At 44.5% G+C, this 13,522-nt stretch overlaps 4 protein-coding genes across 4 annotated transcripts; 2 read left to right on the forward strand and 2 right to left on the reverse strand.

Moving 5' to 3' along the window:
* Window positions 1-1,188: 1,188 nt before the first annotated feature.
* On the forward strand, window positions 1,189-1,842 carry LOC138356793 (octapeptide-repeat protein T2-like). The gene has a single exon (XM_069313115.1). The coding sequence runs from the start codon at window positions 1,189-1,191 to the stop codon at window positions 1,840-1,842; it is 654 nt and encodes a 217-aa protein (XP_069169216.1).
* Window positions 1,843-8,187: 6,345 nt separating this feature from the next.
* LOC138356794 (cytadherence high molecular weight protein 3-like) lies at window positions 8,188-9,295 on the reverse strand. Its single transcript, XM_069313116.1, has 3 exons — window positions 9,226-9,295; window positions 8,249-9,117; window positions 8,188-8,214 (listed from the first exon to the last, which is right to left on the reverse strand). The coding sequence occupies exons 1-3, from the start codon at window positions 9,293-9,295 to the stop codon at window positions 8,188-8,190; spliced, it is 966 nt and encodes a 321-aa protein (XP_069169217.1).
* Window positions 9,296-9,308: 13 nt separating this feature from the next.
* Window positions 9,309-12,710, forward strand: LOC138356795 (autotransporter adhesin BpaC-like). The gene is made up of 2 exons (XM_069313117.1): window positions 9,309-11,424; window positions 12,493-12,710. The coding sequence occupies exons 1-2, from the start codon at window positions 9,309-9,311 to the stop codon at window positions 12,708-12,710; spliced, it is 2,334 nt and encodes a 777-aa protein (XP_069169218.1).
* A 73-nt stretch (window positions 12,711-12,783) lies between these two features.
* On the reverse strand, window positions 12,784-13,522 carry LOC138356797 (uncharacterized). Its single transcript, XM_069313118.1, has 2 exons — window positions 12,925-13,522; window positions 12,784-12,893 (listed from the first exon to the last, which is right to left on the reverse strand). The coding sequence occupies exons 1-2, from the start codon at window positions 13,520-13,522 to the stop codon at window positions 12,784-12,786; spliced, it is 708 nt and encodes a 235-aa protein (XP_069169219.1).

Consider the following 13,522-nt stretch of genomic DNA (forward strand, 5'->3'; position numbering starts at 1 on the left):
ATATGTGTGTGTGTATATATGCAAGAAGCTAGCACTATGCATCTGGCGTACATGATACGTTAACCACTTGACTAACCGTGACTGTACATAAGATGTTTGGTAGCCGAGGCTATATCCCCCAATATCTCGACGGCACTTATTGGTAAGCATGGGCATAGTCATTTCATCGAATCACCTCACTTTGTGGGGCCACGTGAGCAACGCAAATGCGAACAAGCTTAAATGGTTGCCCAAGCATATGTGCAACGGGAAAACTCCACACCCCATAAGTGACTCGAACCCAGACAGTCAAGAGCACTATGCAGCTAGCATTCATGTTCCATAGTACATTCCCATTTATGTTGCTCACGTGGCTCCACAAAGTAAGGTGATTCGATGAAATAACTATGCCAAGCTTACCACCAAGTGCCGTCGTAATATTGGGCATATAGCCTCGGCTACCAACATCTTTTTGTATCGGTCACGGTGGTCACGTGGTTAAGGTACCATGTTTGCCAGTTGCATAGTGCTCCTGGCTGTCTCTGTTCGAGTCACTTCTGGGGTTGTGGAATTTTCAATTATATTTGTGTGTGTGTTTTTAATTGTTTTGTTAATGTAATTAAAATAAAATCTACAAATGTTTCATATGTGATGATACTCATACCTTTCTGATACAATTTCTAAATCTTACTGAACATAAAAAATAATTACCTCTGAACGTTAAACCTATTTGTTTTATTTAAAAACAGTCTACTCCTGCAGGTAACTGTGGATGGAGAGAGAAATTGTATCCAACCGTCAGGAGAAGAGCGTTCAAGAGTTGCAGCCCAAGAAGCACGACATTCTGAGAAACTGAGAGGGACTCAAAGATAAGCCAAGAGATTCTGGAAACGCTGCTCATAGAATCAGCCATAAAAATGATGCTACTGATATTATTCAAGAAAGAGGAGTGCCTGAGGTCAACAACGGACAAAAACGCCATTTTGTCGGGAGTAAGAAAGAAGCGAAACGTAACAAGATTGAGGGAAAATTTCTCAAGAAAAGAAGAGTAGAAATTTGTATACTAAGGGACAATGAGATTCATGGCATAGGAAGAAAGGGAAGAGTTCAAGCATTAATGGAGATGAGAAACCTCGAGGAAAAGGGAAATTAAAACTTTTTGTCAAGAATGTGGGGAAAACCCTCACCCCCATAAGACTGAGGGAAAGAATGGGGCAAGTAGTACAATCTGGAGTGACGGGCGAGGAGCTGACCGCACCAAGAAGGGCGGGCAAGGAGCTGACCGCACCAAGAAGGGCGGGCAAGGAGTTGACCGCACCAAGAAGGGCGGGCGAGGAGCTGACCGCACCAAGAATGGCGGGCGAGGAGCTGACCACACCAAGAATGGAGGACGAGGAGCTGACCGCACCAAGAATGGAGGACGAGGAGCTGACCGCACCAAGAATGGCGGGCGAGGAGCTGACCGCACCAAGAATGGCGGGCGAGGAGCTGGACCGCTCCAAGAATGGAGGACGAGGAGCTGACCGCTCCAAGAATGGAGGACGAGGAGCTGACCGCACCAAGAATGGAGGACGAGGAGCTGACCGCACCAAGAATGGCGGGCGAGGAGCTGACCGCACCAAGAATGGAGGACGAGGAGCTGACCGCACCAAGAATGGAGGACGAGGAGCTGACCGCACCAAGAAGGGCGGGCGAGGAGCTGACCGCACCAAGAAGGGCGGGCAAGGAGCTGACCGCACCAAGAAGGGCGGGCGAGGAGCTGACCGCACCAAGAATGGCGGGCGAGGAGCTGACCGCACCAAGAATGGCGGACAAGGAGCTGACCGCCACCAAGAATGGAGGGCGAGGAGTCGACAGTACTGACAGTGGCAAAAGAAGCCGAACCTTCAAAAAAGTCCCTAAGGGACAGAAAGATCCCACTTTAGGTAAGCTTAACAAAAACAGGAAAGACAATCGTGAAGAAGGAAAAATAAAGAAATCAAAGAAACAAAATCCAAAATTTATGGCAAGGTACCTTTGAAGAAATCTAAACAAAATAGGAGAATCACAGATAATGATAAAAGTGGCAGACAAACAAACAAAAACACAAGAGGTAACAAGAAAGAAAAGTTAAGCAAATCTGCCATAAACTTAAGAATGGTCTCAGGAAACACGAAAATCTGCGAGGAAAAGATTTTGTGAAAAAGGCAAAACAACGCAAGAACAAATTGAAGAAATCCAAAAATATTAAAAAGAGCAAAAAGAAAGTAAAAAAGAATGGTCTCACGAAACACAAAAATCTCCGAGGAAAAGATTTTGCGAAAAAGGCGAAACAAGACAAGAACAAATTGAAGAAATCCAAAAATATTAAAAAGAGCAAAAAGAAAGTCAAAAGAATGGTCTTAGGAAACACAAAAATCTGCGAGGAAAAGATTTTGCAGAAAAGGGGAAACAACGCAAGAACAAATTGAAGAAATCCAAAAATATTAAAAAGAGCAAAAAGAAAGGTCAAAAGCAGCAACAAGGAACGGCAATACGAGAAAAAACAACCCAAGACGGGTAAAGAAGTTAAACAAGCTGTAGAAAAGATCGGGAGGACTTCGGGTGGCAATGGTTATTATCCTTCCTCTGGTGGTGGCCACGGCGATGACGACGACGACGCCTCTCCCAAGAAAAAGTGCAAAACATCGAAAAAGTGCGCCAAAGTCGGCGGGAAGTGCAACCAGAAACACACCTGCAAGACTAAAGTTGTCAACGGCAAGTGCAAGGGGAAGTCGTGCGAGTGTTGCCTCTCCTGTAAGTGTTTCACAGATAATTATTTTTGAGGTCTAAGAGAACTCATTCCCGTATATATATATATATATATATATATATATTATATATATATATATATATATATATATATATATATATATATATATATATATATATATATATATATATATATATATATATGTATATATATATATATATATATATATATATATATATATATATATATATATATATATATATATATATATATGTAACTAAAAAATCAAATCACTGCTATATTTTCTTTCTTTTACCATGTTATATAACTTGGTATGGGGGACAGTTCTACTATTTGTTTTCACTAGAAGTGGTTTGTCTGAGTGTGCATTTCCCGAACTAGAAGATATATTTTTTTTTTTAAATACCTACATATTTACCATAAACTTACGGACCACTTACACATAGCAGAGAGAATGACAATGGTTGGGAAGGAGCAAAGATGCAATTGGTTTGAGTTGATGTTTATGGTACGCTAGTTACTGTTGCCTATATTCTCAAAATCATGGCAGGAGAGGCGCCACAGAACTATATTGTAAGGGCGTTTATAAGTGAGTCACTGAAGGTAGTGACGGAGGGTCAACAGGTGGTAGTGATGGCGACTGGAGTGAAGGAGAGCCATGTTTTGTGTCTGGATAAGGTATTTGTGTTTGGGCAGTCGTGTGTTGTGCTTAGGGAAGTGTGTTGTGTTTGAGCAGCCGTGTGCTATAATTGGGCAACGATGTACTATTTCTGGGAACAATTTGCTGTGTGGTATAACAGGCTTGTCTTTTGTCTGGGTCGCTGGTACACAAACCGTATTACTGACAGATATATCTGTGTGCGTGCTTGTGTGTGTTCTTTTGAATGTGTGTGTAAGTATTCACCTAGTTGTACTTACGGAGGGGTGAACTTTGGCTCTTTGGTACCGCCTCTCAACTGTCAATCAACTGGTGTACACATACATAAGCCTATTGGGCTCTATCAAATCTACATTTGAAACTGTGATGGAGTCTGCTTCCACCACATATCTGCTTAATGCATTCCTTTTGTTAATTACTCTGAGTGTGAGTGTATTCACCTAGTTGTGCTTGTGGGGGTTGAGTTCTGCTCTTTCGGCCCGCCGCTCAACTGTTACTGACTACTAACTATTTTTACACACACACACACACAACACACACACTCACACACACACACACACACACACACACACACCTAAGGGGCCGTGGCTGAGTGGACAACGCTTGGGACTCGTAATCCTAGGGTCCGGGTTCGATCCCGGCCGCCGGCGGAAACATATGGACAGTTTCTTTCATCCTGATGCCCCTGTTACCTAGCAGTAAATAGGTACCTAGGAGTTAGACAGCTGTTACGGGCTGCTTCCCGTGTGTGTGTACCCACCTATTTGTACTCACCTATTTGTGCTTCCGGGATTGAGCTTTGGTTCTTTGGTCCCGACTCTCAACTGTCAATCAACTGGTGTACAGATTCCTGAGTCTACATTTCATATCTACATTTAAAACTGTGTACGAAGTCAGCCTCCACCACATGAGTGCCTAATGAATTCCACCTGTTAACTACTCTGACATTGAAAAAATTCTTTCTGACGTCCCTGTGGCTCATTTCAGTACTCAGTTTCCACCTGTGTCCCCCTTGTTCGCGTACCACTAGTGTTGAATAGTTTATCCTTGTCTACCCTGTCAATTCCCTGAGGATTTTGTAGGTAGTGATCATGTCTTCCCTTACTCTTCTGTCTTCCAGTGTTGTAAGGTGCATTTCCCGCAGCCTTTCATCGTAACTCATGCCTCTTAGTTCTTGGACTAGTCTAGTGGCATACCTCTGAACGTTTTCCAGCTTCGACTAAGTACGGGCTCCATGCTGGCGCCGCATACTCCAGGATTGGTCTTACATATGCTGTGTACAAGGTTCTGAATGATTCTGAAGGCTGTTCTGATGTTAGCCAGCCTCGCATATGCCGCAGACGTAATTCCTTTATGTGGGCTTCAGGAGACAAGTTTGGTGTGATATCAACTCCTAGTTCTTTCTCTCTGTCCGTTTCATGCAGTACTTCATCTCCTATTCTGTATCCTGTATCTGGCCTCCTGTTTCTACTGCCTAGTTTCATTACTTTGCATTTACTCGGGTTGAACTTTAGCAGTCATTTGTTGGACCAATCATTCTGTTTGTCTAGGTCATCTTGTAGGCTCCTACTGTCGTCCTCTGTTTCAATCCTCCTCATAATTTTTGCATCATCAGCAACATTGAGAAAAACGAGTCTATTCCCTCCGTGAGATCATTTACATATATTAGAAACAGTATAGGTCCAATGACTGACCCCTGCGGGACTTCAGTTGTGACGTCTCGCCAATCTGAGACCTCACCCCTCACAGTGACTCGTTGTTGTCTGTTGCTTAGGTACTCCCTTACCCAGTGGAGTACCTTCCCTTTCATTCCAGGCTGCATCTCCAGCTTTTTCACTAGCCTCTTGTGTGGTACTGTATCAAAGGCTTTCCTGACAATCCAAAAATATGCAGTCTGCCCACCCCTTTCTTTCTTGCCTGATTTTTGTTGCCTGGTCGTTCAATTCAATTAACCCTGTGAGGCAGGACTTGCCATCCCTGAACCCATGTTGATGCTGTGTTAAAAAGTTCTTTCGCTCCAGATGTTCTACTAGCTATCTTCGCACAGTTTTCTCCATTAGCTAGCATGGTATGCAGGTTAGGGACACTGGCCTGTAGTTCAGTGCCTTCTGTCTATCTTATATATCGGGACTACATTAGCTGCTTTCCAAATTTCTGGTATTTTCTCTGTGTGTGTGTACTAACTTATTTTTATTTTTGTCTGCAGGATCGACCATTAACTTCTGGATCCCGCTGTGTGTGTGTGTGTGTTGTGTGTGTGTGTGTGTGTGTGTGTGTGTGTGTGTGTGTGTGTGTGTGTGTGTGTGTGGTGTGTGTGTGTGTGTGTGCGTGCGTGCGTGCGTGCGTGCGTGCGTGCGTGCGTGCGTGCGTGCGTGCGTGTGTGTGTGTGTGTGTGGTGTGTGTGTGTGTGTGTGTGTGTGTGTGTGTGTGTGTGTGTGTGTGTGTGTGTGTGTGTGTGTGCGTGTGTGTGTGTGTGTGTGTTTGGAGTAGGGGTGGGCGATGACAAGGCATTGGTTGGAACTGTATGAAAGCAGATAAGACTAAGTTTTCTCAAGTTTAATAATCAGATTAAGCAATAACGAAGACCTTAACTATATTTTACAATAAATACATATACAACAATCTTTCTTTCAAACAGCATGTGCATTAGAACCGAAAAATAAATGCCTGAAGTACAAGGGCGTGTGTAAGAAGAAGTGCGGGACGAAGGAGCGCCAGATAGCCAAGGGCTGCCACCAAGAAGAAGTGCGTCTGCTGTGCCAAGGCTTGCAAGCCCACGGACCACTGTAAGACTAACGGAGGCTTCTGTGTGGACAAGAAGAAGTCCTGTACAGGACGGGTGGACAAGGATGGCTGCAAGGGAACCAAATGTCTCTGTTGTTATCCAGGTAAGCTTACCATTTGTAATTTTTTCCAGTATATTGGTGCATATATATGTGCATGTGTAAATCAATGTACATTAGTGAAGTGATCCCAAAATATTTAGTTTCTGCATTACCTTGTTTGTTGCTTGATATCCCACAGTAAACAAGTGTTATCATCTTCAAAACAGCTACCCAGGTTATCCAAGTTTCTGTGTTGCTGAAAATTCTAGTTGCATTTCGTAGACTCTAATATTAAATCACTCATTTGCTGCTAAAATAAAGAGAATACTGGCACAAGTACTTAGAATAATTAAATTGCTACGTTATATATGACACCAGAATGTTGTTACTGGATTATACTAGTGTCATATTTAAATTTAGAATATGTAACTTGTTTATAGGTCATGGTAAAACATGATCTTTGCTGCAGGCACAGATGAGGCATATAAAATGTAGTTAGACTACTAAATGTTGTCGGCAAATTGTATATCAGAATAGCGAGTGGATGAGCCTTGATAACTAAAAGTTTTGGAATGATGAACAACATGGGTTTTGATGTGGAAAGGATTGCGTGGATGAGATATCTGCACTGAGACTAATGATAGGGGAAAGTATTTGAGAAAGATTATAGTGTATATGTCATTTTGTTTGATAGGTTAACAGAGAGGGAGTCTAGAAATTTTTGAACACTGGTGGATTTGGTAGAATTTCAATAAATGTTGAGGAATGCTATGCTGAAGAGAATATATGAAAGCACATAACAGTGTAAAGGGTGACTGATTTAGAGAAATTAAACAAATGGAGTCATAATGGATAATAACATTTAATATAGATAAGAATGAATGTGAATGATGGTATTGCAGTTGAGGACGTAAACTATGAGCAAATTTTAAGGAAATCAGATATAAAAATAAGGCTGTCTGAGAATGATTACAAATTAAAAAATAAAGTTAGGCAGGAAATCGTATTAGTTCTGTTAGGATGCGATTTTTGCTGTCAATAAATTTCAGGATGGCCTAAAAGTGTAAGGAAAAGAAATGCGGCATATATTAGTCATAAAAAACAAATTGGACCAACGTGACGTGCGCAGCTGTAGTATTGTGCCCACTCATAAACAAATTTGCCAGCCAAATAGAAAATATTAAAATATAGGCAACCACGGGCTACTGGGACCGGAAATGCTTAAACTTGATGACAGAAGACACATCCAGCTGGAAGATCAAAACGAACGATCACGAGGTCATAAAACTACTTTGCTTGTTGGTCAAAAGTGCACAACTGCTTGTTGCTCAAGAATGGGCCGGAATTGTCAATAAGATTTACTTTTCTTATTGACAATTTAAAATTACTTTTCATTTCGAGGCCCCTTCAGTAGAGGAGGCCCCTAGGTGAGAGATTTGTTAACATTAACTCATTTTCAAAAGTAAACAGACAAACAATGTGTTTGTTAATTATTTTGTCTTTTCCAGAATTGAAACCGACATCAAGGCCACCCTTGACTACCTCTGGAGTAAACACAACACACCCGGGATCAGGATCAAACACAACTGCATCAGGATCAAACACAACAGCTGGGTCGAATACTACAGCCTCAGGATCAAATACAACAGCTGGGTCGAATACTACAGCCTCAGGATCAAATACAACAGCTGGGTCGAATACTACAGCCTCAGGATCAAATACAACAGCTGGGTCGAATACTACAGCCTCAGGAACAAATACAACAGCTGGGTCGAATACTACAGCCTCAGGATCAAATACAACAGCTGGGTCGAATACTACAGCCTCAGGATCAAATACAACAGCTGGGTCGAATACTACAGCCTCAGGATCAAATACAACAGCTGGGTCGAATACTACAGCCTCAGGAACAAATACAACAGCTGGGTCGAATACTACAGCCTCAGGATCAAATACAACAGCTGGGTCGAATACTACAGCCTCAGGATCAAATACAACAGCTGGGTCGAATACTACAGCCTCAGGATCAAATACAACAGCTGGGTCGAATACTACAGCCTCAGGATCAAATACAACAGCTGGGTCGAATACTACAGCCTCAGGATCAAATACAACAGCTGGGTCGAATACTACAGCCTCAGGATCAAATACAACAGCTGGGTCGAATACTACAGCCTCAGGATCAAATACAACAGCTGGGTCGAATACTACAGCCTCAGGATCAAATACAACAGCCATTGGATCAAACACGACGATTTCGGGACAAAGCACAACTGCTGTTTCCAACACTACAGCTACTTCTTCCAACACTACAGCTGTTGGTTCCCAAACTACAGCTGCTGCTTCCAACACTACAGCTGGTGTTTCCAACACTACAACTGCTGCTTCCAACACTACAGCTGCTGGTTCCCAAACTACAGCTGCTGCTTCCAACACTACAACTGTTGGTTCCCAAACTACAGCTGTTGCTTCCAACACTACAGCTGGTGTTTCCAACACTACAGCTGCTGCTTCCAACACTACAGCTGTTGGTTCCAACACTACAACTGCTACTGTCAGCACTACTGCTGCTGCTTCCGACACTACAACTGCTGCTTCAACCACTACAACAGCTGCTTCAACCACTACAACAGCTGCTTCAACCACTACAACTGATGTTTCAACCACTACAACAGCTGCTTCAACCACTACAACAGCCGCTTCAACCACTACAACAGCTGCTTCAACCACTACAACTGATGTTTCAACCACTACAACAGCTGCTTCAACCACTACAACAGCTGCTTCAACCACTACAACAGCTGCTTCCACCACTACAACAGCTGCTTCAACCACTACAACAGCTGCTTCCACCACTACAACAGCTGCTTCAACCACTACAACTGCTGCTCCCACCACTACAACTGCGAATACAACACTTGGGAATCTCACTGCGCAACGCAGCCAACTGCTCGCTACCTTAAACACCACCAATAATGTAATCACTTCTCTTCAAAACATTCAAACTGTACTTAACAGTACTATTTCTACGCTTAGCCCAACAACTGGACGAAGAAGGAAGCGCAGTTCTTTAACAGACATTCAGGCGATTCAAATGCTTATCGCCTCCACCAACGTAGCGTTAACAACGGCAAATATTACCGGTTTGAATACCCTGTTACCGTTACTGATATCTGCGGAAGCAACACTGCTCCAGATACTAGTGACGGTAGTTGGCAATCCATCAACAGTTGATCCGAGCCTTCTGCAGGCCGTGCAGTCGACTCTCAACAGCGTCAATGTTACTTTAACCGCTGCCCAAGCTTTGCGTGCCAGTACAACCAGTGAATTTAATACGGTTCAGCAGAGCATCACCCAGCTCGGTGGAACCACAGTGGCCTTACCCACTGCTCCTCCGACCATCACAGTTCCCCCCAACCTGACCGTCACTAGCACCTCAAGTTCCGCAACGATTACAACAACCCTTGGCAATATAACGAATTCAACAGCCTCAAATACAACACCGAATGCAACAACATTTGCTAATGCTACCGATTCGACGACTTCCGCTAATGCTACTACGACTTCCGCTAATGCTACGACGACTTCCGCTAATGCTACGACGACTTCCGCTAATGCTACGACGACTTCCGCTAATGCTACAATTTCAACCACCTCTGCTAATGCTACAAATTCAACGACCTCCGTTAATACTACAGCTTCAACATCCCTGGACAATACTACTACTACTGCAGTAAACATTACACTTTCTGGGCTCTATTCACAACTCAGTCAGCTTCAAAATTCCCTAAACGCCACAGATAGTACGATTTCGGCTCTACAAGCTCTTCAAGATCAACTTAATAATATATTAATAATAATTAACACCACTTTAAATGGACGCCGGAGAAAACGCAGCGTCTATGATGACGTCTTGGCGATCCAAACTCTCGTTGCCAACGCCACTAACGCCCTGGAACAAGGAAATGTTACCGCTTTAAATAGTTTAATTCCACAACTTATTGCCGCGAAGGCTACGTTAACCCAATTAACAGAACTGATATCAAGCAATACTTCAGTAGTCAATACAACCCTTCAAGCTGAGGTGCAGGCAGCGTTGAGCAGCGTCGACGCTGCCTTAGCCGCCGCACAAACTGAGAGAAACAAAATAGTGAGTGATATAAACGCCGTTCAGCAAGCCATCGTCCAGCAGGGCGGGACCACCGTCACTGTCCCCTCCGCCCAGACACAGGACGCCTCCGCCACCACAGTCACTTCATCCACAAGTTCCACAAACAGTTCAGCGACAACAATTTCAGGCGTTGCTGCAGACAACACGACAACTGCAGCAGACAACGCGACATCTGCAGCAGGCAGCACGATAACTGCAGCAGGCAACGCGACCACTGCAGCAGACAACGCGACAACTGCAGCAGGCAACACGTCAACTGCAGCAGGCAACGCGACAACTTCAGCAGGCAACGCGATAACTGCAGCAGACAACGCGACAACTGCAGCAGACAACACGACAACTGCAGCAGGCAGCACGACAACTGCAGCAGGCAACGGGACCACTGCAGCAGGCAACGCGATAACTGCAGCAGACAACGCGACAACTGCAGCAGACAACACAACAACAACTACAGCAGATACTGCAACAACAACTACAGCAGATACTGCAACAACAACTACAGCAGATACTGCAACAACAACTACAGCAGATACTGCAACAACAACTACAGCAGACACTGCAACAACAACTACAGCAGACACTGCAACAACAACTACAACAGACACTGCAACAACAACTACAGCAAACACTACCAACAGTAATGCATCAGCAGCTGCCCTCACTTCACAACTCACCCAACTACAATCCGAATTAAATGCCACAAATAGCGCGACTCTGGCACTTCAAGAGGCTAACAATACCCTCACCACTCTTGCAAGCGCAGTTCAGGCAGCACTTCCAGCGAGGAGGAAACGCAGCGCCGCGGACGACATCCTGGCCTTACAATCCATCGCAGATCAAATTTCAAAAGCCATTTCTTCGGGAAACTTCACCGGTCTCCCTACTCTGGTTGAGCAGCTTAAAGCGGCGGCGGCCACTCTGACGCAACTTACCCAAGCGATTCAAAATGGGTCTGTGACAGTGGATGCTTCCCTTCAAGCCTCCGTGGTGGGCGCCATTGCCTCAGTGAACACCGCCGCCAGCACCGCCGCTCAGGCCAGCAATACCATGGCCAGCGAAATCGCAAGCGTTCAGGAAAGCCTCACTCAGTTAGGGGTAACGACAGTGGCCGTGGACACAACGGCGCCAGTAACCTCGGCTCCTCTCCAGACTACTGTTGCAGCATCAGACACCACTGTTGCAGCATCAGACACCACTGTTGCAGCATCAGACACTACTGTTGCAGCATCAGACACTACTGTTGCAGCATCAGACACTACTGTTGCAGCATCAGACACTACTGTTGCAGCATCAGACACTACTGTTGCAGCATCAGACACTACTGTTGCAGCATCAGACACTACTGTTGCAGCGTCGGACACTACTGTTGCAGCATCGGACACTACAGTTGCAGCATCAGACACTACTGTTGCAGCATCAGACACTACTGTTGCAGGATCAGATACCACTGTTGCAGCATCAGACACCACTGTTGCAGCATCAGACACTACTGTTGCAGCATCAGACACTACTGTTGCAGCATCGGACACTACTGTTGCAGCATCAGACACTACTGTTGCAGCATCAGACACTACTGTTGCAGCATCAGACACTACTGTTGCAGGATCAGACACTACTGTTGCAGCGTCGGACACTACTGTTGCAGCATCAGACACTACTGTTGCAGCGTCGGACACTACTGTTGCAGCATCAGACACTACTGTTGCAGCGTCGGACACTACTGTTGCAGCATCGGACACTACTGTTGCAGCATCAGACACTACTGTTGCAGCATCAGACACTACTGTTGCAGCAACAGACACCACTGTTGCAGCATCGGACACTACTGTTGCAGCAACAGACACTACTGTTGCAGCATCGGACACTACTGTTGCAGCATCAGACACTACTGTTGCAGCATCAGACACTACTGTTGCAGCATCGGACACTACTGTTGCAGCAACAGACACTACTGTTGCAGCATCAGACACTACTGTTGCAGCAACAGACACTACTGTTGCAGCAACAGACACCACTGTTGCAGCATCAGACACTACTGTTGCAGGATCAGACACTACTGTTGCAGCATCAGACACTACTGTTGCAGCATCGGACACTACTGTTGCAGCATCAGACACTACTGTTGCAGCAACAGACACTACTGTTGCAGCATCAGACACTACTGTTGCAGCAACAGACTCTACTGTTGCAGCAACAGACACTACTGTTGCAGCAACAGACACCACTGTTGCAGCAACAGACACTACTGTTGCAGCAACAGACACTACTGCTGCAGCAACAGACACTACTGTTGCAGCAACAGACACTACTGCTGCCAGCGGCTAGTGCTGCTACAATAACAGCGAGTACTAACAACCTCAGTTGTAACAACCACCATAACAATCGTGACCATTACAACCTAGGTTACAACAATAACAGCAGCAGCTATAACAATCATGATCACTACAACAGCAGGTATAACAATCATGGCCACTACAACAGCAGCTATAACAATAATTGCCACAACATCTGCAGGTATAACAATCTTGGCCACTGCAACAGCAGATATCAATTATGTCCACTGCAACAGCAAGTATAACAATCATGGCCACTACAACAGCAGATATAACAATCATGACCACTACAACAGCAGACATCATGGCCCCTGCAACAGCAGGTATAACAATCATGGCCCCTACAACAGCAGATATAACAATCATGACCACTACAACAGTAGGTATAACAATCATGGCCCCTACAACATCAGGTATAGCAATCATGGCAACTATAACGATCAAGGCAACTACAATAACTGATGTAACAATCATTCCCACTAGAACATAAGGTATAACAATCAAGGCCACTACAACATCAGATATAACAATCAGGGCCACTACAACTGCAGGTATAACAATCATGGCCACAACATCAGCAGGTATAACAATCATGTCCACTACAACAGCAGGTATAACAATCATGGCCACCACAACAGCAGGTATACCAATCATATCCACTACAACAGCAGGTATAACAATCATGGCCACTACAACAGCAGGTATAACAATCATGGCCACAACATCAGCATGTATAACAATCATGGCCACTACAACAACAGGTATACCAATCATGGCCACTACAACAACAGGTACATCAATCAT

This window comes from Procambarus clarkii, chromosome 74 (genome assembly GCF_040958095.1).
Source record: "Procambarus clarkii isolate CNS0578487 chromosome 74, FALCON_Pclarkii_2.0, whole genome shotgun sequence".
Classification (NCBI taxonomy): Eukaryota; Metazoa; Arthropoda; class Malacostraca; order Decapoda; family Cambaridae; genus Procambarus; species Procambarus clarkii.

Bases quoted from the DNA above. Each gene is read 5' to 3' on its own strand.
- LOC138356797 (XM_069313118.1), bottom strand. From the start codon at position 13,522: ATGATTGATGTACCTGTTGTTGTAGTGGCCATGATTGGTATACCTGTT. The intron at 12,894-12,924 runs GTTGCAGTGGCC...TTATACCTGCAG, and splicing joins GGACATAATTGATATCTGCT to ATGTTGTGGCAATTATTGTT.
- LOC138356793 (XM_069313115.1), top strand. From the start codon at position 1,189: ATGGGGCAAGTAGTACAATCTGGAGTGACGGGCGAGGAGCTGACCGCA.
- LOC138356794 (XM_069313116.1), bottom strand. From the start codon at position 9,295: ATGTCTGTTAAAGAACTGCGCTTCCTTCTTCGTCCAGTTGTTGGGCTA. The intron at 9,118-9,225 runs GTACAGTTTGAA...TTGTATTCGCAG, and splicing joins CGTAGAAATAGTACTGTTAA to TTGTAGTGGTGGGAGCAGCA. The intron at 8,215-8,248 runs GTATTTGATCCT...TATTCGACCCAG, and splicing joins TAGTATTCGACCCAGCTGTT to CTGTTGTATTTGATCCTGAG.
- LOC138356795 (XM_069313117.1), top strand. From the start codon at position 9,309: ATGCTTATCGCCTCCACCAACGTAGCGTTAACAACGGCAAATATTACC. The intron at 11,425-12,492 runs GCAATACCATGG...CTACTGTTGCAG, and splicing joins CAGCACCGCCGCTCAGGCCA to CATCAGACACTACTGTTGCA.